Below are 25,831 nucleotides of genomic sequence, written 5' to 3'. Positions count from 1 at the left end.
TCTAAGGACATCTAGAGGTCACTGAGACTGGAGATGGCAAAAGGTATCGCATACAAGGTACAGTTGAGACTGGGCCGTTACCTTCCAGGGCCGAGTTGTGTTTCAGCAGTAAGCAGCTGCAACTTCCTGATAGCTTCCTCAGCCTTCCATGCCGGCAAATGGGGACTCTGATTCGCTGATGTCAAATGAAGAGTCAAATTGCCCCGCCCATCAAGGTCTTTGCTTATTTACAGGACAAATCCATTTCAGGAGGAATACTTGAAGGGGTTCTCCCTAAGATATTTTAAAAGTGCGTAACAGTGCTTTGTGAAAACAGGACCAGCATCCTTTCTCATTTGTGGGTTTCTGGAGAGTGGGCTGCTCTGGAGAGTGGGTTGAGATATCTCTGTGTTAATGCGCTTGTCTCTCATCTACAAGACTGCCTTTACCTTTGCCATTTGTTCCTTTTTTTGGTTTATAAAGACTTGTTTTGGGGGCTAGGGAGATGGCTCAGGGGTTAAGGGCACTGACTCCTCTTCCAGAGGTCCTGAGTTCAATTCCCAGCAACCACATGGTGGCTCGTAAGTATCTATCATGTGATCTGACTCCCTCTTCTGGCATGCAGGTGTACAATGCAGATAAAGTACTCATAGACGTAAAAATAAAAGACTTGTTTTGGGGGCTGTAATTCCAGTTGGCTGCGATGCAGTAAGCCCCTGGTTCAGTCTCAGCACCATAAAGACTTTTGTAGTACAGCATCCCTGCTGTTCAGTTGTTTGTTCAGTACAATGTGGCTGGGGCTGCCACAGGTGCCAACAATTAAGTTGTCGGACAAGAGCTGTATCTCACTAGCACGTCATGCATGTTTAACACAAACAGGACCATCATTGGTCTGATTCTTCAGCACTGAAATAAAGGAATCTGAAAGCTGCTTGATAGGACTTCAGCTATCTTGAGAGCTTGTTTGGAGGTTCTAGCAAGGGAACCCAGCTACTTGTATACCTTTGACTGAAGACTGGCCCTCCTCTCATAAGGGAAGGTCAGCCTTTTCAACTGAGCATGCAGCCTTGGGAGGGATGCACATGGAGTGGTGAGGGAGAAAGGGGATGCCAGCCTAGCCAGCCAGATCAGCCGAACCAACTCTGGTGATCAATGAGGTGACAGATGAGGCAGACAGATCGCCCTCACATCCGCAGCCTCAGCTACCTATCATAGTAAGGTGGGATTATGGAGACATCAGAAGCCTTCATCCAAGACGGCACAGGCACCTGTATACTATAGCTGATGGAATCCGGACCAATGCAGTACTTGTCTGAGCATCTGCCTTATGACATCAGCAACAGTCATGTAAAATCTTCCTCTGCAGGCTCATTCCAAAAATGTCTACTGAGTATCTACATGCTCCGGGCAGGAGACCAGCCCCCACCAACCATCTCTGCAGGATCTGCCTCCCTGACATAACCGTTCTTTCCCAGATGATGACAGGCGTGGATAATCAAATAATGCCTGGTGTCTCATCCCTGTACTTCTATATTAAGCACACGGGTATAGCAGGGCGCTGAAGGGCTATACCAGAAAGTTCACCACATCTACCGTGATGGATCTACCATACACTGCGGTCTGAGGAATACTGCTTCTGTAGCACAGACAGATTAAGAAAGACGGACAGTGTAAACATGGTGAGGCAGTTCCACTGGACTTTGTCATCCAAGGTGCTATCCAGGGACACCTATCACTGACATGGGGTTGTTTATATAATTTAGTTGCTGGGCAACGAGGCTGCCTTCTCTGATAGGAACAGGAAGGGTGGAACTATGAGTACCACCTCCCATTCCTGACCCTCTCTCTGGTCAACTACAGTTTGAGGTTCTGCACTCTACCCCAGAGCTACCCCTCTGTCTTTGTGTTTGGTTTGGAAGGACACAGCCCACTGCCCACTGCCAAGGGGTTTTATGGGACCTCTAGTCTCTCTTGCCACCATCCTGAAACCTAAAGCGGATGGTCTTGTGGCTCCATTATACAAATGCATAGGCAGAGAACTGAGTTTCCTGATTCGTAAGTCAGGAATCAATCACCAATGTGGGAACCACGAGAAAACAAAGAGAAGTGAGAGACACCAAGAGATTTAGTACAAAGAACCTCCTGATGGGATGATAGGAAGCCTGGTGACACAAGCCTGAGACCCACAGGGGAGGCCACCAGGAAGGGCAGGCAGGCTGGTACACTTGGGCACTGGCTGTGATCGGCCCTACATATAGATTAATGGTGGCACCCATCGTGCCACGAGCAACCACTTCTGTGTTTACCATAGGAAACAGAGTCATTGATGTCTTTAAACCAAATCAAATGGAAAAAATCCCAGAAACCCAGACCCAGAGAGGAAAACTCATCCCCTAAGCTTCTGTTCCTTTGGGCATCTAAGCCTGTATCAGTTAGCCCAACCAGAGGCAGGACTCACAGGCGACATGTTAGGAGATGTTATGAGGAGGTGAAGGGAGTGGGGTGGGGCAGTTGGCTAGGTCAGTCTAATAGCTCCAGGGAGAGATGTCAAGGAGGCAGGCTGAATGTCTTGCCAGGGGCTGGAACTGTTGTCTAAACAGAATTCCTTCTTCCTCATGGAAGGCTCAAGGATGCTTGTTGGCGCTGTAAACAGACTGAGTGAGGTTCACCTTGGTTTTATGGCATGATCAGTCAACAGGCTGCAAACTTTGATCACACTTGTAAGATGCCTTTGCACAGTGCTGGGCATGGTGGCACATACCTGTAGTCCTAGCTACTTAGAAGGCAGGCTGGTGCTTTGATCCTGAGTTCAAGACCAGCAAGACAATGGGACCATGTCTCCCACCTCAAATTCTCTGCATCACCTAGTGTGATGGTTTGTAATATGCTTGGCCCAGGGAGTGGCACTATTTGGTGGCCTTGCTAGAGTAGGTGTGTCACTGTGGGCGTGGGCTTTAAGACCCTCATCCTAGCTGTCTGGAAGCCAGTCTTCTCCTGGCTACCTTCAAATGAAGATGTAGAACTCTCAGCTTCTTCTGCACCAGGTCGGCCTGGATGCTGCCATGTTCCCGACTTGATGATAATGGACTGAACCTCTGAACCTGTAAGCAGCCCCAGTTAAATATCGTCCTTATAATTTTGCTTTGGTCATGGTGTCTGTTCACAGCAGTAGAATCCTAACTAAGACACCTAGGTTTGTGCCTGCCTGAATAATTGGGCCATAGCTAAGTTGACTCAGCTTATCCTATGAACAGTCCAACTGCTCACAGAGGCGCTATGGTCTCTGTGACTCTCATCTGCTCTTACTGTCTTCCTGCTAGGACACGGTTTCCCAAATTGTCGCTCGAGGAGCTGATGGAACCTTGAGATGGGATCATGACACCCGGAGCTGAGGAACATGATGCCAGGTAGAAGCAGAGAAGGGTCTGAACTGGAGCTCAGCTGAAGGTCGGCCTGGTCCACGTAGCATCTCATTATAGACACAAATGGAGACCAGGGTGGGAGACTGGGAAGTCTATCAAAGCTGCCCACTCCCAGGTATTACCACATCCCATCCTCCTCTGGACCAGCTCCTTTCCATGGCCTTACTATGATCCTACAGCATCTTAGCCTGGGGTAGAATCTACACTACACAAAACACTTTTGAAGTATACCGATCCAGTCACATTTAATAAAATTTCAATGATGTTGAATTATCTTTTGAACCCCCAAACATTTCCAAGTCCCCAGAAGAAAGGCCTCATATTCATCATTAACAGTTATCACACATACGCAGTTAAGTGCCTATTCTACCCTCCTCCTGCCTGAGTATTGAAAACCCCGCCTTGTATACATTTTAAAACTTATCCACTGGGGCCGGATATGTCCCCAAACCTAACCGGAGCTAGGGGCTAGTACCAGGTCTTCCTTCACAATGTTGGGACTGTAGTTGGGTTTGACCGCTTCGGCAAGTTCTCGGGCATACATCTCAAGTCGGCCCGTCATCTGAAATCGAAACACATAGGCTTGGGAAGATTTTAAAACAAAACAAAACAAAACAAAACAAAACAAAACAAAACAAAAAAACAAAAAAACAAAACCCAAAAACCTATTCGCTGCCACTTCTGGCCACTAGGGGGCAGCCACAGGACAGAAATGCATCCACCATGCTGATTGACAGGGCTATTTGAGACAAAGAATGGCTGTGTGATGACCTCAACACTAATTCCAGTGACGTTCCAGAGTTCGTGATGTTTACACAGTCCATCCCAGTTGACCTTCACCTCTCAGTCTAGGAGATGTGGTCTGGCTTAGGGCAGGATGGAGAAGAGGAGTGTATACCAGCTAGGAGCAGAGATTTGGAATCGGAACTCTCCCTGCTCCGTGTAGCATCTTGTTATAGACACAGATGGAGACCCGGGGTGGAAAGCTGGGAGCTCTACCCAAGCTGCCCAACCCCAGATAGGCTCTCCCTCACACCCTCTCCTGTGCCAGCCCCTCCCAGCAGCCTGGAAATGAGCTCACACGCATCACCACGGGAAAGGCTTTTGGTCTGAGAAAGGGTCTAATGAGAAACCACACTGCTTGTTGCTCCGGGATATGCATGGCAAAAGAGTCTGCTGAGTTCTTGGCTCTAAGTTCTGAGAGGGAATCCTAATTTAACCCCATTGGCCCAAGAAAATGACAGGGAAATCAGGAGATCTCACGAGCAGAGTCTTGTTTATCCAATAAGAATATGGGCCTCTGGAAAATGATCAAGAACTCTCACTCAGAGGCTGGAGAGATGGCTCAGCGGTAAGAGCACTGATTCCTCTTCTAAAGGTCCCAGCAACCACATGGTGGCTCACAACCATCTGTAATGAGATCTGATGCCCTCTTCTGGAGTGTCTGAAGACAGCTACAGTGTACTTACATATAATAAATAAATATGTCTTTAAAAAAACTTAAAAAACAAAACAAAACAATTTCACACTCAGATGAAGTCAGGGACTAGAGTTTAGAGTCCACACCAGGGCTTTTCCAGTGACTTAGAACATATGCTTTCTTTGCAGTCAGGAGCCCTTCCAGGGGGCCTTGGCTACCACTGTCCCATCTCAGCGTGGCAGGCACCTGCACTCCTAGACTGCTGACCCCACAGGCAGATTTTGAAACTGTGTCCTAAGTCCTAGGAACAGAAGATGCTTGCACCAAAGGAACTGAGGAGGGTGGAATGGGAGCCAGGCAAAGCTCCAGTTTTCCCACGTGACCCGATTCCCACTATTGTTTCAATGCCTAGACGGCAGAGCCTGGTGGCAGGCTGAGCCAGACATGCACATTTATCTTGTGACAAGTGCAAATGCCTGGAAAGGGGAAAAAAAAAATCAGATCACAGAAGCCAACAAGCTGTATTCTCTAGACAAATGAAATTGAGATTAATTTGGACAAAGGCACCTAGAATCTAAATCCAATGAAGGGAGAATTTATTGAGACCTTCTGCTTTCGCATCATGCCACCCAGTGCTTCCTCCCCACAGCCAGCAGAGTCTTAGCCCTCTACTCAGCTGCGGAGTGGGGGAGTTGGTGCCTTTCCCCAACTGCCTGTTGGAGCAAACCTGTCCACTGAAGTTCCCGAAGCTGCAGACTGGGTGGAGACCGAGAAGCAGGGTACCAGGGCAACGGAAGGGGACACGAGTACCCACCTTGAAAGTCCAGAAATCATTGATCTGCTGGCAGAGATTGAGGTTGAGCTCCGTGACCAGCAGCCCATCCTGATTACGGGAGAGGCCGGGGGTCCGGCTGCCATCAGGAGCTGCCACGTAGCTTGAACCATAAAAGTAGCCGAGGTCATGGTGAGCTTTAAGGGGCAAAGGGAAGGAGCCATGAGGGTGGGCTCTGAAGAAGGGCAGGCAGGTACATGGCAGGATACCCAGGGGAAAGCGTTCAGGGCCACCCCCATATCTGCCTCCTTCCTGTCCCCTTCCCTCGGGCCTAAAGGTCCTAGGGAGGGAGGCAGAGCTTTGTTTTCACATCTCTCACTCTCCCCTGATCCTGAGAACATGTCTAGATATCACACTTGATGTGGGCTAGTCCTTCTCTTTCAGCAGAAGCTGCCCAAACCCAAGGAAAATCTCTGTCTCTAGGAATCGTCTATGTGTCCTGCTTCATGTGGTGGGTCTGACTGCCTGGTGAACTGGTTGGTCCATCCTTCTTTTCCTGGAGCGGACAGACTTAATGGTCTTCTGCATGCCTGAGCCCTTGACCAGCCACAAAGTGCTAAAGGCCACCACAGCTGAGTGAGGTGCCCCCTCTAAGGCAGGCCCAGAACCTCCTTTCCCACATCTGTCTGTCATCAGGATGTATATGGGATTGGGAGTTCTGCAAGTGTGGGGTGCCATCTGAGACTTCAGATGGTGGGATCTGTTCACCCTTCTGTTTCTCTCTGAGGGGGACCCACCCAGCCAGGAACATCCCTGTGTGCAGAGCAGCTCTTCCCTCTCATGTTCTTGGTTAGAGAGGTGGGGCCTCAGGGTGGAGGACCTCTAGAGGAGGTGTGTTAGTTAGCTGCTGCCTTCAGATCACAACCACCTGAGGACCTATGACAATCTGTGCTGACTCTGGGGCCATCATCAGTATGGCTGGATAGGTGGGGAAAGAAGAAAGATGAGGGCCCATGTGTGAGTCCCTCTGCCCCTTCTAGAGAGCTCACAGAGGGGTTCCCCAAATCTTCATATAGTTTCACATAGTTCTGGAGTGGCAGAGAGGTCAGTCTGTTCTCATAGGATGCCCATTTGGGGAACAAGGTGGCTACCCATGAAGGATCCACACCCTAGCCACAGCCTCCCACGGTACATGCAAGGACACAGAGGAGAGTCAGTGCTCCCTTCCTTGGTGCCCAAGGAGAGCGGACAGGCTGTGGAGCAGACCCTGCCCAGAGGAGGTACGTGGAACGGGGAATGATGGGTCCCACCAACAGGAAAGTTCATGGACATACCTTTCTTTCCATCTCCAGAAGTAAACTCATTGGGGTAGTGTTCCTGTGGATTAAATGCAACGCTGAGATGAACCTCTAGGTGGCAGCACCAGGACAGTCATTCCAGATCACTCAGCCAGACCAAGAGCAGCCAGAAGCCCAAACAGAAAACAGAGAAGACAGAAGAGAGGTTGGGGGTGGGGGGTGGGGGTGGTGTCTGCACTCAGTGGGCAGTCAGCAAGGGTTTGTTCAATGGTCAGCAGGCCAGTGATGGGCTTAGGAAGCCAGCAAGGGATGTGACAGGCAAGGCAAGACCTGGGTTTTGTATTTGGGTTTATAATCCTGGAACAGGGAGACACTAGGTACCCACAATTCTCAGTGCTGGACAGTTTATGTGAGGTCACCCTGCCCGTGGAAATAATACCTCTCCTTGAATAAGAGAGCAGAGAGGAGAGGAAGAGAAGAAAATAAAGGGAGAGGAGGGGGAGAGGCAAGGGGAGAGGAAGGGAAAGCGGAGGAGAGGAGGGGAGAGGAGAGAAAAGGCAAGAGGAGAGGCCAAATGCCAGAAGAAAACGACCAGACCAAGCCATTCTCTCTCGGGACTGTACAATTTGTGGCATGTATGCAGAAGGAGCAAGAAGGCAGGTGACGTGTCCCCTCAGAGGCCAGCAGCCAGCAGCCCCTTTCCTTAGGCAGTACCTCAGACACATACCTGACCCACACGGTTGAGAGCGCAGGTGAAGCAGTGATTGGCAATGGCTGCGTTTCTGGCTTCGATCGGCCACAAGGACTCACTGTGAGGGGGTAAGAATGAAGCAGGCTGTAGACTTGTCGGCCACTGTGCACGTGCTCAGCGCTAAGATGCAGCCAGGCTGCGAGCAGAACTGGGCATGGTACCAATCTAGCACTTAGGAAGCTGAGGAAGAGCTCTCTGAGTTAGAAACCAGTCCAGGGGGCTGGAGAGATGGCTCAGCGGGTAAGAGCACTGCCTGCTCTTCTGAAGGTCCTGAGTTCAAATCCAGCAACCACATGGTGGCTCCCAATCACCTGTAATGAGATCTGACACACCAGAAGAGGGTGGGACCGGAGTGAACAGAGGTCCTAAAATTCAGTTCCCAACAAACGCATGAAAGCTCACAACCATCTGTACAGCTACAGTATACTCATATACATAAAATAAATAAATAAATATTAAAAAAGAAAAAAAGAAAGAAACTGGCCCAGGTTACAACAGGAGTCCTCCTGGGCTAGCTAGGATAGAAAACAAAAGGTTGACAAGCTGACCGGCTTATCCACACCTTGCTTAGTCAGTAGCAGCTTCCTAAGGAAAGCCAGCAAAAGGTAGAATCCATGTGGCCATAGGCTGCTGAGGGTCAGATAGCCCTGTATCAGACCTTCATCCCTGGTGTCTCTCTCTCTCTCTCTCTCCATCAGTTTCATGAGCAGCTGGATGCTCATGAAGAAGCAGCTCCACATGGCTGTAGTTTTCTAACTGTCGTGGGACTGAAGGCTGGTAAGCATCAGAGTGGAGCTAAGGGTTTAGGGAGCTAGCACATGGCCCGTGGGGGATGGGCTTGGAGATCGTGATGTGACACAACCTGGGGGTTTGCTTAACACTGCAAGAAAGAAAGAAAGAAAGAAAGAAAGAAAGAAAGAAAGAAAGAAAGAAAGAAAGAAAGAAAGAAAGAAAGAAAGAAAGAAAGTGCCAGGCAGTGGTGGCACATGCCTTTAATCCCAGAACTTGGGAGGCAGAGGCAGGTGGATTTCTGAGTTCGAGGCCAGCCTGGTCTACAGAGTGAGCTCCAGGACAGCCAGAGCTACACAGAGAAACCCTGTCTCGCAAAAACCAAACAACAACAAAAAGAAACTTCAACCACTTATACAAATAATCATATATTGGTTTAAGAATATTTCCAAGACTCCCCACCAGCCTAATAAACTAGGTGCTATAATTTTTCCATCCCCTATGACTATCTTGCCCAGAGCACCCCCCCCCCCGCCGCACCCCCAAGTCACAGAGTTCTGACCACACATAGCGGGGACGTATCTCACATTTTCCCATTGCTCATAGATTTTTATCACCATGCTACATTAACTTCATAATGACTCATTTTACTGTCACTAAAACCATAGAAGAAATAGGTTGAGATTTATTTAACCCTGACGTTTCTGTGGCTGCCAGCTTCTGCGTTGTGAATACCGTTACGCCACCGCAAACATCTCACACGCAACCCTGTGACATCTATGACATCATTTCCTTGGACTCCAATTCTAGAAGCGTCATTAACCGTTTATCCAATGAAGCACACTGCTGTCTCAGAGACAACTGCAGCATTTCATGCTCAGAACACCCCTGAAAGCTGGAAGACCGAGCAACTCTTGGCTAAGGGAGGAAAAGACAGTCACTTTCAATAAGGCTGCCGTGGGCATCAGAAGTTGCAGGCATATGACACTGGGTTGCTTCTGTTTGCTTAATTGCAACTAAGAAAAGCTGAAGATAGCAGGCTGAGAAGATCCTTTGCCTACATAACATGAGGTAGCTCTCTGGGTTTGCCCTGAAGCCAGTTCATACCCATATGCCCGGGAAGTAAACTCCAGGTTCTTCTAGGGAAGCCTGAGGAGAAGATGGAGTTCCCTAAATAGATTCTAAATTTTGTAAATTACATCTTATCTATCTAATCTATCTATAATCTATCACCTATCACCCATCTGTCATCTATCATCTATCTATCCATCATCTATCTATCCATCATCTATCTATCTATCTATCTATCTATCTATCTATCTATCTATCTATCTATCTATCTATCTATCTAATATCTATCATCTATCTGTCTATCTATCATCTATCTATCTATCTATCTATCTATCTATCTATCTATCTATCTATCTATCTATCTAATATCTATCATCTATCTGTCTATCTATCATCTATCTATCTATCTATCTATCTATCTATCTATCTATCTATCTATCTATCTATCTATCTAATATCTATCATCTATCTATCTATCTATCTATCTATCTATCTATCTATCTAATATCTATCATCTATCTATCTATCTATCTATCTATCTATCTATCTATCTAATATCTATCATCTGTCTATCTATCTATCTATCTATCTATCTATCTATCTATCTATCTATCTAATATCTATCATCTATCTGTCTATCTATCATCTATCTATCTATCTATCTATCTATCTATCTATCTAATATCTATCATCTGTCTATCTATCTATCTATCTATCTATCTATCTATCTATCTATCTATCATCCATCTGTCATCTATCATCTATCTATCCATCATCTATCTATCCATCATCTATCTATCTATCTATCTATCTATCTATCTATCTATCTATCTATCTATCTAATATCTATCATCTATCTGTCTATCTATCATCTATCTATCTATCTATCTATCTATCTATCTATCTATCTATCTATCTAATATCTATCATCTATCTGTCTATCTATCATCTATCTATCTATCTATCTATCTATCTATCTATCTATCTATCTATCTAATATCTATCATCTATCTATCTATCTATCTATCTATCTATCTATCTATCTATCTAATATCTATCATCTATCTATCTATCTATCTATCTATCTATCTATCTATCTATCTATCTAATATCTATCATCTGTCTATCTATCTATCTATCTATCTATCTATCTATCTATCTATCTATCTATCTAATATCTATCATCTATCTGTCTATCTATCATCTATCTATCTATCTATCTAATATCTATCATCTGTCTATCTATCTATCTATCTATCTATCTATCTATCTATCATCCATCTGTCATCTATCATCTATCTATCCATCATCTATCTATCCATCATCTATCTATCTATCTATCTATCTATCTATCTATCTATCTATCTATCTATCTATCTAATATCTATCATCTATCTGTCTATCTATCATCTATCTATCTATCTATCTATCTATCTATCTATCTATCTATCTATCTAATATCTATCATCTATCTGTCTATCTATCATCTATCTATCTATCTATCTATCTATCTATCTATCTATCATCCATCTGGCTGTCTGGCTGTCTCTCTATCTGTCTATCTCTGTATATGCATTTAGAGATGAGAGAACAACTTAGAGGAACTTGGCTCTCTCCTTCTACCCTGTGGGTCCCGAGGATTGAACTCAGGTTATGAGGCCTGGCGGCAGGCACCTTTACTCTGCAGGCTATCTTTCCATTCCCTTTCTAAATCTTACACAGCTGGTAGAAGAGGGATACTCCACGAGGTTCCCAAGGTTCCACTAAGACCTGGTGGATGGATGACTAATGATGGCCTTGCCTTTCAACTGACAACGGACAGTTAGTTACTTGCATTCAAAGCACCATGAGACATATTTTCTGAGTGGAAACCCTGAGGGGAAATCCAAAGTCCGATCCTTTTCCTTCTGCCCCAAAGCAACTCTCCTAGACCCACACCACACCTCCTCCATAGGCATTTAACAAGCGACCGACCAGAGAATTACATTCTAGGTCTCTCGGGAGCCTGCGGTGAAAATTCTGACTGCGGAGGGATGTTTCTTAAGTAAGGAGCCTCGGGCTTCAAAGCGAAAGCAAATGAAAAGTTGCCTCTGACATTTACAAGAAACTGAATAAAAATCTGTTGAGAGCGTAGAGCTTTTCTCATGACCCTAACCCTATTGGGACAGAACTCAGACATCATAGCCACAGACTAGAAGCCAGTATTTCCTGCTTTACCCATCCTCATGCTTTGGAAGAGGTCTGTTCCAGGTTGGGATGCTGGCGTGTAAAATCCTAGACTTTTAAAACTTGTAATGATTTGGAATCACCTAGGAGACACACTCCTAAGGATACAGATGAGGGAATTCCCTGAGAGACTTAACTGAGGAGTTTCCCACCCTTATCCCCAAACTTGGGCAGTACCGTGCCCCTGTGCTGGAGTCTTAGACTGAATTAAAAGGAAGGGGGAGGGGAGAGCTAATTGGCAACAGCATTAATCTCTCTCTGTGCCTCCTCCTCCAGACACAGCCGTCACGTTCCTACTGTGAATCATAACCTGCCTTGATGGCCCGAACCACAAAACCTGTGCCTTCAAAAGAAACACTGCTTCCTTTGAGTTATTTCTTGCCTGACTTGTGGTCCCCAGTAACAAGAAAAGTAACTATTTAGACCATTGATATCAGAAGTGTGTGTGTGTGTGTGTGTGTGTGTTCTCTTTGAGAAACCTGGCTATGTGGTTCATAGGCAATTGGAGGGAACACTGAAGTTTGGAGCTGTGGACCAGAGATGCCAAAGGACACTGTAAGGAGAGTCAGTGGACCATTCTGTTCAAAGTTTAAAAGACCCGAATGCTGATATAAATTTAGGTGCTTTAAGACACTGTAGATGAAGTTTCCACAGAAGAATAAAGACTCCCAGGAAGTAGGGTAGACACCATTCATTTTAGGTCGCTGCAAAGAATGAGGCTACATTTATGCCAGATATACTTTAGCTGGAACCTTGAATGAAGCTGAATTCAAAAGCAAAGACTGATTTGTCTGGACAAAGGAAATTCCAAGATAGCACAGCTTTGGCTACTGTTCTTACCAACATTTACAGTGAAAGAGAAGGAGAAAAGGGATGGAAGAAAGGAGACAGATTTCGGGGGGGGGGAGGGCAGAACCAGTTTATAAAAATCAAATTTATTTGAAAGAAAAGGGGCTGAATTGAGAAAGCCCTCCAAAGGGTTCTATGCTGTAAAACCATGACCTCAGGGAGTGTTTCCCCTGGTTCAGCAACCAGGCACCCAGAGGCCACTGTGGCTGTAGTAGAAAGAGGGGCAGACTACATCTCAAGCTAACAATAGAATCTGGCAACATTGTTTCCATGGAAGCTCTGGTTTTTCAGGTATGCAAATGCAAGAGTCACAGGGTCACAGTGGCTCACATCAAGGTTCCAGAAAGCCACCAAAGCCATGCAGTGTGTAGCAGGGTTGGATTCCTTGTAGTGGGGTCTTTAAAGGTCAATGGATGAAGTTAGGAAGCCTAAGTTGCTATGGAGACTCTGAGACACTGGAGATGTACGGACTGTGGGACATCAACTGAAGTGGTCTGCAGGCATGGAAATGCACTGGCCCAGGAGGGGGATAACCTGGTGTACCCACAGTAGAAATAAAGAGGCGGGACTACTCAAGACTGTAGGAGCCCAGGTGATGCCATCAGGAGTCCCAGAAGCCAGACATGGAGCTTAGAGACTTGGTGTATTTCATGCTGGACCCCAGTCTTGCTTGGCCTGATCTTTCCTTGTTATGTTCCCTTTTAAAATAGGAATGTTTGTTCTATGTCACTGTATGTTAGAATTGACCCACCCCACAAGAGTTTCACAGAGTTGCTTGAGTTTCAAAGAGACTAGATTTCTGAACAATTTTGGAACTGTCAAGACAACAATGGAAGACTGTGTTATGAGACAGGCCTCAGGCCTCAGGCCTCAGGCCTCAGACTTAAGGCCAAGCAGTCGAATGTTAGGAGTTAAAAGCCACATGTTCATGTGTCAAGTATAACGAATGGGCTTATGGTGGGGGTTAATCTTCATTGTCAGTGTGACAACGATTTAGAATTATCTCTGAGACCACCTCTGGTTGAGTCTATGAGAGCATCTCTATAGATGTTTAAAAGAGAAAAAAAAGACCCATCCTAAACTCCACGGTAGTTCAGCATTAAAACCGTGAGCTGGGGTCCTGGACAAAATAAGAACTTGGAAATGAGAAGAGCAGGCGAGCACCAACACCGCTCTCTCTCTCTCTTTGCTTCCTGACTACAGAGGCAACATGACCAACCATCCATCTCAATACGCATGCCTCCTACCTTCCCCACCATGATGGCTCCTACCTTCAAACTGTGAGCCAAAATACATTCTCCTTTCTTTGTGTCTTGTTAGCAATTTACTCACAGCAACAAGAAAACTGACAAATATACTTGCAAGCCTCCAAGTGCTTAGTCAAGGCGGAAGAGATACCCCACATTTGCATAGCCATGTAGGGTTTATCTCAGCTGACCCCCCTGTCCTGCAAGTCCCACCCAAGGGCTCACCTACTCCAGCCCTTGAGCAACACCACCATAACAAAGCAGTTCTACCTGTATTAGAGATGAGGCTGATACTCAAACAGTTCCTGTTACATATAATGAAGGAGAAACTTTTCATTGGTTAAAATGTGTCTCCTGGACTATTCCTCGTTCCTGTGGGTGGAGCTACTTCCTAGATTCTTCCTGTGGATGGAGCTACTTCCTAGATTCTTCCTGTGGGTGGAGCTACTTCCTAGATTCTTCCTGTGGGTGGAGCTACTTCCTAGATTCTTACTGTGGGTGGAGCTACTTCCTAGATTCTTCCTGTGGGTGGAGCTACTTCCTAGATTCTTCCTGTGGGTGGAGCTACTTCCTAGATTCTTTGGAGGAGTGTTTGTCCTACTGGACATGGCAGAATGGAGGCTTAAGACTGAAGAGCCCTGACCAGAAGTTCATGTTGGTCAGGCACCTGTTGTACTCCATTAAAAAGTCAGGCTTTGAGATTCTGACCATCATGCAGAAGGGTTGAGAGCATTATCTTTGTCCCCATGTTCAGAATCCCAGCAAAGGTTGCTGCCAATGGTAGAATGGTCCTTTGGAAAGCTCAGATGTTGTAATGGTCATATTGCGTGGGCTTTTTTTTTTTTTTCCACTGAAAAAAATGGTTAACTGTGCAACAACATCCAATCACAGAGCTGTGATCTAGACATCCTGGTGATGGTGCCTGCTTCCTATGGTTTACCAAACCCATGCCAGAATCCCACAGATTGACTCTAGGCCCAAGGCAGTGGATGGGTCCTAGGAAGATGCCCCCCCCCGACCCCCCAGAGCCTTTCCACCAAGAGACCTGAGTTCTCCAATGGTGGCCGAAGGGTTGAAGATGATTTCAGCTCCGTTGATGCTGTACATAAGCCAGTTGAGGGGGTGGTGCCGCCCATAGCAAATGTTCACTGCAATCCTGCCAAACTGGGTCTGGAACACGGGGTGGCCCAGGTTTCCCTCCATGTAGTAAGTGGACTGAAAAAAAAATTACAAAAGAGCTCTGTTGTTGGAGTGGAAACACTTCTGCTTTCCTTAGATTCAGCAGAAGTGAGCATCGCTGGTGATCTAAAATTAACATTTGGGTGTGACTCTATTTTAAGCTCCAGAGTTTCGGTGTGTTGGGGCACACACAAAACCCCGGGCATAATAACAAAGCAGCCCCAAGGGAAAAGCACAATGGCCTAAGGATTTAATCCACAGTCTGCTTTGTGGTCTATCACATGACTTCCAGGATAACCTATGGTAAGGGTTCAATCATGACAGGAGGAAAGTTTGTGGTTAGGGCAATGTTAGGAGGAGGCCCTTACCATCCACATAGCCTTATGCAGATTGCTAGAGGTGAAAAAGACCCAGCCTCACCTAGAGCAACTCCTCCTTTTTGGAAACTGAATGTTGCTTGAATTGGTCTGGGACTTGACCAACTGTCTAAGAATAAATTTGAGAGTAGAACACACACCCTCTATGCAGCAGATTGAGCATCAGCCCTCGGACAAGCAAATGGAAACCTTATCCATCCATCCCTTGTTCCCTGCTTGATGTCCGAGGGTACCACTTCTGGGTCTTGAGGGGAGGGTAGAGGGCAAGGTGAGTGGCAAACAGATTGGCTCCTAGAGCTCTCGGCTTTCTCTCATGAATTTCAAAACTGGCTGAGTTAGACAGCAACCAGGGTGTGTACACAGTGGACCCTGAGCAGATCCTGCTGTACCTAGACAGGTGACATCAGCAGGGAGCTAATGATTAACCCTGGGGTAAACAGGTGAGGAGCGTGTCTGTCCCACCCCACCTCCAGCTGCTACTTAGAAACAGCAGCTCTTCGGTCTCCTTGTAGCCCTGTAGATGGTGTCTCACCTTGTTGACCTGCCCGAGAGCAGCCTAAGCCCCCAAAGCAAGGATGAGGTGGGGGGAGCTAAGGATCAGGGGCGGTACATTCTGGACTATTCTTGACTCTTGAAAAGTCAAGTTCGAATCCAGATTTAGTAGCCTGATATTATGTAGAGTTCATTTTTCCTCCTTCAAACACCCTCCATTGGCGTCCCGCCACTTGTGAATTGGCATTTACCAATCAGAATAGATCCCTCTCCCAGAATTCCTATCTCCAGTGATTCTAAGTCCTGTGTAACCATCAGTGTACACAAACAAACATTCAAAGACACCCACCTGAACACGAGCCAACTTAGATACCAGGTAAGTCACAAAGACACTCTAAAACTACGATTATATCATGGTTGCCTAGGAGCTCAGAGTCCCTTCATAAGCCCCTTCACAAGGGCTCACCGGAGTCATTTCACATTTGTGTACTGTTTATGTGCATGTTGGTTAACGAACCAAGTATCTCGAGGGAATATTGCAGAAAGCCAAGTTACCTCACACATACAAAACATCTCTACATCCCATGCTGCTAAAAGGTTTTGTGACTGAAATATCTCATCTGTCTGTGTGACACAGGGCAATGCTATCAGACCTTCTGAAGACTACAGCAGCAACCCTCTGCAGGGTCACACTTCACAGCCTCCGATACAGAACTGCACCCCCCCAGCCCCCAGGAAAGCCCTCCGAATCCGGACTGGCACGTACCTCGTTGAAGTCTCCCACTCTGGGGATGTGATTCTTTCTGGTCTTCCCCATGACCAGTCCTGAATTGGAGATCACCACAGCTGTGTTCCACAGAACTCCCCCATGCTCTCTATCGCGCTCCAAGATTGGAGACACCACCACCATGTCGTGCTTCTTTGCCAGCTGGGGAATTGAAAACCATCATGTTCTCTTTCGGGTAGATTGTTACCCTTTCACTTCTTTAAACTGGAGAAGAATTTAGTGATGTTCCTAAATACATAGACTTAGGTTCCAGCTATCACTTAAAGCAATTACTTTTTAAGAAAGGATTTAGTTATTTTATTTATATGAGTACCCTGTAGTTGTCTTCAGACACATCAGAAGAGGGCATGGGATCCCATTACAGATGGTTGTGAGCCACCATGTAGTTGCTGGGAATTGAACTCAGGACCTCTGGAAGAGCAGTCAGTGCTCTTAATTACTTAGCCATCTCTCCAGCCCCAAACAATTATTTGTTTTAAAAGTACTAAATGTTAATGTTGTCTTGATTCCCACAGCTGTTTACATAAGAATAATCAATAGCCAGATGTGATGGTGTACATCTTTAATTCTAGCATTCATGAGGTCAGACTGATCTACACAGTGAGTTCTAGGCCAGTCAGGACTATATAGTGAGACCATGGAGAGAGAGACAGAGATGACAGAGACACACACAGCGGAGAATATGAAATGAATGAATATGAATAATCATTCCTGTTCAGTGGTGGGATGAGAATATAAAGTGACACAGGCACTCTAGGAAATTATATGGATGCTCCTTAATGTTAAACAGAGAACTATGACACAATACCATTTGTACATACACATCTCAAAGAATGAAAAAGTAGGCTGTGATGGTTTGTATATGCTCAGCCCAGGGAGTGACCCTATTAGAAGGTATGGCCTTGTTGGAGGAAGTGTGTCACTGTGGGTGTAGGCTTTAAGACCCTCATCCTAGCTGCTTGGAAGCCAGTATTCTGCTAGTAGCCTTAAGATGAAGATGTAGAACTCTCAGCTCCTCCTGCACCATGCCTGCCTGTACTCTGCCATGCTCCTGCATTGATGATAATGGACTGAACCTCTGAACCTGTTAGCCAGCCCCAATTAAATATTGTCCTTTATAAGACTTGCCTTGGGCATTGTGTCTGTTGACAGCAGTAAGACCCTAACTAAGACAGTAGGCGCTCAGTGAGACAGGTCTATGTAATGATGAAGCCATATTCAGAGATGCACTATTTCTTATCGTTAAGAGCCAAGAAGTAGAAGCAGCTTCCTCTGTCCATCAGCAGATGAAGAGCTGAACAAAATGTGGTGTGTGAAGACAATGAGATATTATCCACCCACGTCATGCCAGGAATTCCTATCATATGTTACAAGACTGATGAACCCCGAGGGCACTGTGCTAATGATATCATCTCATTAAAATACGATCTATGGTTTTCACGTATAAAGGAATCCTTGAGTGATGAAATTCGCAGAAATAGAAAGGAGAATTTGCTTCTCAGGGATGGGGAAGGGAGAGGTACTAGGAGAATCTCCAATGGCTACAGTGTTTTAGATTTCTCCAATGCAAGGTTTTGACAGTCTGTGGTACAGCAGTGAGGACACATTTCATAGAGTTGAATTGTATAGGCAAAAGCATGGCAGATGACAAGTTTGATATTCTTCATAGGATTAAAAAAATGAATTGTGCTCTCGAATTACCAAAACCAAGAAGAGGACACAAAGGTTGGGGGTGGGCGCGTGTTGGGGTGTGTCTTGTGGAATGGGAGGAGCTTGGAGGTGCATAGGATCAATATATATTATACACATGTATTAAACTGTCAAAGAATAACTGAAAGATATTTTTAAAAAATAAGTAAAATCGAGTCCGGTATGGTAGTTCATACCTGTAGTCCTGAGACTTGGCAGGCTGGGGTGAGAAAGTTAAGAGTTTGAGACTAGATTGGGAGACATACTTAGAGAGCTCCAGGATACTAAACCTAGAGTAAGTACCCGGCTCAAAAAAGACTCTTAATGAATTATCACTATTCTTCTCGGCTATAGTAAGATACTTTGCCACTTAGTCTGTTTTGTGCTATTACAACAGAATAAGAGAGATCGGGTAGCTCATAGAGAACAGAGATTTATTTCCTTGGAGGTCCAGGTCTAAGGTCAAACATACAGCAGCCAGCAACTCCTGGGCAACTGTGCTAAACTGTGCTAGTGGAGGGTGGGAGAACGAAGAAAGAAGAGACTGCACTTGCTTTTATTAAAAGGGGGGAAACCCACTCTGGAGATATGGATGCAAATCCATGCACAAGAGCTCAATCTCCATGACCTGCCCACTATTTAAAAAATCACTATGATTCTGACTCTGTCTCAGACCCCCTTAAGCATGATACAAAGTCTGAATGAGAACAGAAAACTGTTGGAGCTGAGAATAAAGACACATTACCATTCATAATTTCTTGACTAGTATGGGTTTTTCTCATAGCAGCTTTACTGAAATATAGTTCACAAGGAATAAATCCATTCTTTTTTCTTTGTTTGCTTTTCTGTTTGTTTGTTTCTTTTGTTTTTGCTTTTTCAAGACAGGGTTTCTCTGTGTAGCCCTGGCTGTCCTGGAACTTTGTAGATCAGGCTGGCCTGGAAATCACAGAGATCGTCCTGCCTCTGCCTCCTGAGTGCTGGGATAAAAGGCGTGCGCCGCCACCACCGCCCACCCAGAATCATCCCTATAAGGTGATATATATGCTGCTGGTGCTCAGTATCCCAGAGTTGTGCAATAGTTACAACGAGCTAATTTTGATACATTCTTACCGCCTGCAAAGGATTCCCTGCACCCATTAGCAGACGCTCCTCTTCTTTCCTAACCCTTTTGACCTGACTTTTTTTTCTCCTGTCTCCAGAGATTTGAGTGTTCTGGACAGTTTTTATAATTGGGATCAGATCTCATATATAACGAGGTTTTAGTTAGGAAAAATAAAACCCAATCTCTACACTATGAGACAGACTGTGTGTTGAAACTTTCACTCAATTATGGCAAGTGGGAAGGGCAAAGGTCTAGAGAAGATAAATGACTCTCATCCCAGAGTGGTAGCTCTGTCATTTGCCAGATTTTCCATGAAGTCACTCCAAACCATCCCTCCCCAGGCTGCAGCTTGTCACTAGTAAAGCTGGGAAGGGCCCTTGAAGTTCTGAAACTACAAACTTAGAATGAAAGTAAACCTGACAATAATGAAAGCATCCAAGTACTATCTAATCTTATCTGGTAAATATTTTCCACACTGAAGAGGCACATCAAACAGCTGTGGCTGTGCTCTGCAGCCTGCGTGGGTTGGCCAGCCACCGCTACCGGAGCACAGTTAAGGTCACCTTCTGACAGAACCTGGTGGTGAGCCCATCCTCGGCCGACTCAGCAAATTCTGTCCAAGGAAGTTTCTCTCGTGTACAAAAAGCGAACGGCATATCTGTGGAGAGAGAGAGAGAGACAGAGACAGAGAGAGAGAGAGAGACAGAGAGAGAGACAGAGGTAGGTAGGTTAGGAACGAATCAGGTGACTCCTAGAGGGTATCCTCAGGCCAGAGCAAGTCACCACTGGGATCTTTTATTCTTTGGGGACAGGGAGGCTTTTTCAGAAATAAACCTATAAAAGTTTGGAAACTACTGGACAGGAGGGGCATGTCCAAAGACAAAGGCATCATTTTCAGGATCTTTAGCTAGACCTTGCCAGGGACTTAGTTCAGTAGAAATTAATTAAATTAATGAACATGAGAGCATGCATGTGGTACTGAAGTCAAAATTAGGTCTTTGGGCAAACTAACCATTCTAGCACTGTCTATACCACCAGAGTTCTATGTTTTCAGTGCTAAGGGTTAAACCCAGAGTCTTACGCATGTTAGACACGTGCTCCACCACTGAGTCATGTCCCTAAACCTAAAGTTACCTGTTTGCATTTGCTTGCTTCCCAACACTGGATACGTATATAGGAACAGTAAAGAATGTGTGTCATCTCCATACATATGGTGCTCACAAGAGCACCTTTCTGTACATGGATGTGGTGAATAGGAATGCCCCCATAGGCTGTGTTTGAATGCTGGGCCCACAGCAAGTGGCACCAATAAAAAGTATGGCCCTTTCGGAATAGGTATGGCCTTGTTGGAGGAAGACTGTCACTGTAGGGGTAGGCTTTGAAGTCTCCGAGGCTTAAGCCCAGGCTCATAGTTCACCTCTGCTACCTGAGGATCAAGATGTAGAACTCTCAGCTCTCCAGCACGATGTCTGCCTCCATGCGGCCATGCTTCCTGCCATGATGGTAATGGACTGAGCCTCCAAACTGTAAGCCAGCCCCAATGAAATGGTTTCCTTTGGAGTTGCTGCGGTTATGGTGTCTCTTCATAGCAACAGGAATCCTAACTAAGACAATGAGTCAGAAGGATTGAACTAGGAGTAGACCCTGAGACTCTCAGCTATGTATGATGTTGTTATACTACCCTGGGTGTCTTAGTTAGGGTTTTGCTGCTGTGAACAGACACCATGACCAAGGCAACTCTTATAAGGACAACATAAGCCAGTGGAGCTAACTTATAGATTCAGAAGTTTAGTACATTATCATCCAGGTAGGAACATGGTGGCATCCAGGCAGGCATGGTGCAGGAGGAGTTGAGAGTTCAACGTCTTCATCTGAAGGCTGCTAGCAGAGTACTGGCTTCCAGGCAGTTAGGATGAGGATCTTAAAGCCCACACCCATAGTGATACACCCACTCCAACAAGGCCACACCTCCTAATCGTGCCACTCCCTGGGCTAAACACATACAAACCATCACACTGGGCAAATGTGAAATACTGTAGTAAAGCAGTTATCTTTATAACTACCACTATGTTAATCAAATGGATACCTCATCATGATTAAGCATGTCTGCATGTCTTCCTTGTCCTGGAAGCAGCTCACTGATAGGGCACCTCTCTAGAATACTCAGGGCTTAGCTAGATTCCGTCTCAGTACTGCAGAGATAACAATGTTCTTCATTACCAGTCATACTGAGTAGCTTGCTGCATATTTCCTGGGAACCCTAGATTTGTCCTCTCTTCGCTGCTCATACTCCCTTGCGCATCACCCCGGTTGTTTTCTCCTGGGTTCACTGGTTTATTGTTACTGTTCTTTGTTTGGTTTTTGAGGTATGCATATGTTGACTGACCCATTCAGCAGTCTTTAGCTCCTTGTCTTATATGAACCCACCTCCTTTTGTTTTGAACTGACTAGCTGAACGGATGTTTCTAGATGTTTTTGCTAGTGCTTGTCTGGTTCCAAATTGATCAATCTTCAAGAAACACATCACCTCATGACATGATCTGGCGGTATTTACCTAGCATGAGCATGGTGTTTGGAGCCAATTTAGGAATCATGGCAACAGCCAATGTGAGAATGGGCAGCTCAATTCTCACACCTTGCAAAGCCATTGGGATCCTCCTCCATTCTCATCAAAGAAAGAGAAGTTTACGTTTGTACTGGTCTCAGTAAGCCTGGTCCTAAGGGTTAACATGATCAATGGCACTGTCATCCACTCCGATTCATTGGCAGATGTTTCCAACAAAGTCCAGGAAGTCTTGGTTCCAGCCTTAAGGTTCCCTAAAGTCCTTCTGGTCCAGACAAGAAAACTATTTTAAGGAATCCAGCAAGAAGAGCTGCTGATAACAAAAGAATCCCTAATGACCATCAATTCTCAGCTTCCAAAACCTAAGAAGTGACTTAAGTGTCCCCAGAGAACAACATTTCCCATGCTGAGTTCATTTCAAGTTGTTAAGGGTTCCAAATTTCTGTTTCCCTTTGAAAAGCTTCTTTTCCTGTGTACATAAATATCCCAACACAAATAAATTTGCCAAAAGAAGATACAGTATGGAGAACAGAGGAAGCCAGGGACTGAAAAATCTCCAGTAACTTTTTTTCAACTGGAGGGGGAAGGGGTTCCACATTCTCAGACCTAACATTGAGCCAGCCTCATGATGAAGACATTACTCTGTTCTTAGAAACTGCTGGCCTAGAGGGAAAACAAAACATTGATTATACCTCACAGAGCATTATGCACTTGGAATCCCAGGACTCAGAGGTTAAGATGGGATCATGCTGAGTTTGAGGCTAGCCTTGGTTACACAGAGAAACTCCGTGTCAAAAACGTAAAGCAAAAGAGATAGCTTAAGATCTCAGACTGTGTACTAGTTGTGTTACTATTGCTGGGACAGAATATCATAACTGAGAGCAACTTGCTTACAGGAGAGTTTATCTTGGCTTACAGTTCCAGAGGGAGGGTCTATAAGGGTGGGGGAGGCATGGCAGCAGGCAGGGAGAGCAGGAATCTTGGAGGTCACATCTTTGATCTCAACCACAGAAAACAGAGGGAGGGAGGGAGGGAGGGAGGGAGGGAGGGAGGGAGGGAGGGAGGGAGGGGAGGAGGGAGAAGTGGGAGGGGGATAGGGAAAGGTAGAGAGGGGGAGATGGGGAGAGGGAGAGGGAAAGGGAGCGGGAAAGGGGAGAGAGGGAGAAAGAGAGAAAGAGGAGAGGGAGAGAGAGAGAAGGAGAGAGAGAATAAGGAGGAGGAGGAAGAAGAGGAGGAGGAAGAAGAGGAGGAGGAAGAAGAGGAGCAAGAGAGGAAGTGGGGCAAGGCTGTAATAGCTCAAAGCTGTCTCCCAGTGACCTACTTTCTCCATTAAGGTTGTATCTTCTCATTGCTATTCTAAGGTTGTTCCCTTGCCTCCCCAAACAGCACCAACAACTGGGGACCAAGTGCTCAAATATCTGAGCCTATGGGGGACATTTCTCCTTTGAATCACCACAGATGGCCATACTATCCAGCAAGACAGAGTGCCAAAACTACCCTGGGTGGAAGTGGGGTCTCCAGGGTCTCACAAAGGAGAAAGCACTTGTGTAGGCACTGATGGCTTTGCAGGAGTTCCAGAAACAAAACCAAGAGTTGGTTAAATCACCTCCCAGAGGTCTTAGTGCTTTCTGTACATCAATTATTGCAGCCATTATAGATAAGAGAAGCAGGGGGCCCAAAAAACCAATGAGTGCAAGCGATGGCCTCCCAGAACTTGTAGTCTAATGGAAGCTGCAGACAAGAGCCAAAGAAGAGAGAAACATAAATGTAGCAAGAATAGGGGAAATACCATATCGGTCACCATGACCTTTGACCTCTTTCTCTTCTTGACAGGGGGGTAGACTCTTTTTCTAGAGAACTTGACCAGTCTGATGGAAATAATTGGGAGATTAGGAAAACTGGAATTACCTATGCCAGAGCATCCTAAACAGCACTCAGAGGAGAAGCCTTTTCAAGACGCTCATGGTTGAGTATCAGTTCTTTAACCCTCAATCTTTAAAACATAGGCTGATATATGAAGGAGGGGGTGGCTTAGAGTAAGTAAGGAGCACGCAACGGGACAAACTGTTAATGTTAGCATCCTTGGAGGTAAGAGTGTAAACACGAGGCAAGACCAAGGTATGATGGAGCAAGGGCTTCCAGAGTAAAAGAACTCCCATAAATTCAGAATATGACAACAGAAAGGAAAGAATGAGGGCTGGGGAGATGGCTTGTGGGTAAAGTAATTGCTTATGGGTAAAGTGATTGGTGGCTCATGGGTAAAGTGGTGGCTCATGGGTAAAGTGCATGCCAGGCAAACATGAGAACCTGAGTTTGGATTCCTAGGACCCACATAAAAAAACTGGGTGTGTTGGAGAGGTAGGGATGGAGACAAGCAAATTCCTGAAGCTTATTGGCCAGAAAAATCTAGTAAGCTTGAACTTCAGGCTCAGTTATTGCCTTGGTTGGACCTTTATCAGTTGACACAAGCTAAAGTTATCTCGCAAGAGGAACCTTAATTGAGAAAATGTCTCCATCAGATTGCCTGTAGGCAAGTCTGTGAAGGCATCATCTTGGTTAATGTTGATATGGGAGGACCCAGCCCACAGGAGAGTATACAAAGCCCTCGGCAGGTGGTTATGAATTGTATGAGAAAGGCGGAGCAAACCATGGAGAGCAAGACAGTAAGGGTTCCCTCATAGTCTCTGCTTCAGTCTGTCTCCAGGTTCCTGCCCTGGCTTTCCTCCAGGATAGACGCTAACGTATAAGATGTAGTAAATCCTTTCTTTCCATAGTTGCTTTTGGTCATGGTGCTTATTATAGTGATGGGAAAAAGGAAGAAAGCAGTTGGTACTAGGAGTGGGCTGCTGTGGTATGATGCAGCAGGCAGAGAGGGAGCACCTCAGCAGGAGGATCAAGGTGTTCCCCCCAGGAATCACCACCACGGGGCAGGTGTCAGGTCTACTACAAAAGGAAGGCTACTGGGGGAAGGGAGCCAGGGAATGGAGCGGGGACCTGGAAAGGGGTAGAGGCAGAGAAGGAAAGGGGACAGAGAGGGACAGAAAGAGAAGAGGCTGGTGGCTATGAGCATGGTGGGGGAAGGGAGAGAGAGCGTGTGCAAAAGAGAGCGAGAGAGAGAGAGAGAGAGAGAGAGAGAGAGAGAGAGAGAGAGAGAGAGAGAGAGAGAGCGCAAGGGGTGGGGGAGCAGTCCTTATTCTGCCTTGTTGGCTCACACCTGGCAGGTGGTTAAGCAAGCTGCTGTTAGGTAGCTGTTGGGCGGAGCCTAGAAGAATTACCCATAGATGCCCCCCTCCCCCCCCCCATTTTTTAGGCATGTGGAAGGATTTGGATCTTTAGACAAAAAAAAAAAAAAAGAAAAGAAAAAGAAAAAGAAAAAAACAAGACTGAAACCTAAGCAGAGCTTAATGAGCCATCCCAGCAGGAGCTTGGAAGGCAGAGCTGAGAGCAGCACGGGCTTAGGCTCAGCTCAACAGGCTTTAGGGGAGAACAATACCAACAATGGTGAACCCGGGGTATTGTAGCAAAGAATGCAGCTGTTTGCTGTCCTTCTGCGAACTTGCCTGAGGCTAAATGTAAGAGTAACGGACTCTTTTCTTTGGCAGAGGAGACTTCAAGATAGCATGATACTCTCTCACGTGGTTCTTAGTAAGCACCTGAATGCAGGTCTACATTAGGAGGAGAAAGTGGGGTAAGAAGAAATATAAGGTGTACAGTGTGAAGAGGAAAAGGACAAAATAGAAAAGTAGAAGGAAAAGAGAAAAACCTGGAACTAGGCTAGAGACAGACCCTAATGGTATATCAGGAAGTAAGGATATGGACTGGGCAGATTGTAAGACGGCATCCTTTAGGTCTAGGCCCAACAGATGGGGCTACCTCTC

The 25,831-nt window shown here is 45.8% G+C and overlaps 1 protein-coding gene across 1 annotated transcript in view; it reads right to left on the bottom strand.

Moving 5' to 3' along the window:
* Window positions 1–3,629: 3,629 nt before the first annotated feature.
* Window positions 3,630–25,831, bottom strand: part of Upb1 (beta-ureidopropionase 1) — a 34,082-nt gene continuing 11,880 nt past the window's right edge. The window contains exons 4-10 of the mRNA XM_021173741.2: window positions 19,954–20,048; window positions 16,579–16,740; window positions 14,810–14,979; window positions 7,619–7,700; window positions 6,928–6,970; window positions 5,636–5,790; window positions 3,630–3,963 (exon numbers count right to left, since the gene is read on the bottom strand). Coding sequence (XP_021029400.1) covers window positions 3,853–3,963; window positions 5,636–5,790; window positions 6,928–6,970; window positions 7,619–7,700; window positions 14,810–14,979; window positions 16,579–16,740; window positions 19,954–20,048 — 818 coding nt within the window. The 3' untranslated portion in view covers window positions 3,630–3,852. The remainder of the gene's footprint in view (window positions 3,964–5,635; window positions 5,791–6,927; window positions 6,971–7,618; window positions 7,701–14,809; window positions 14,980–16,578; window positions 16,741–19,953; window positions 20,049–25,831) is intronic.

Source organism: Mus caroli, unplaced genomic scaffold, assembly GCF_978045245.1.
Source record: "Mus caroli unplaced genomic scaffold, Mus_caroli_1 scaffold_9, whole genome shotgun sequence".
NCBI lineage: Eukaryota > Metazoa > Chordata > Mammalia > Rodentia > Muridae > Mus > Mus caroli.
The sequence above is the reverse complement of the archived record's forward strand: the minus strand, read 5'-3'. Positions and strand labels throughout refer to the sequence as shown.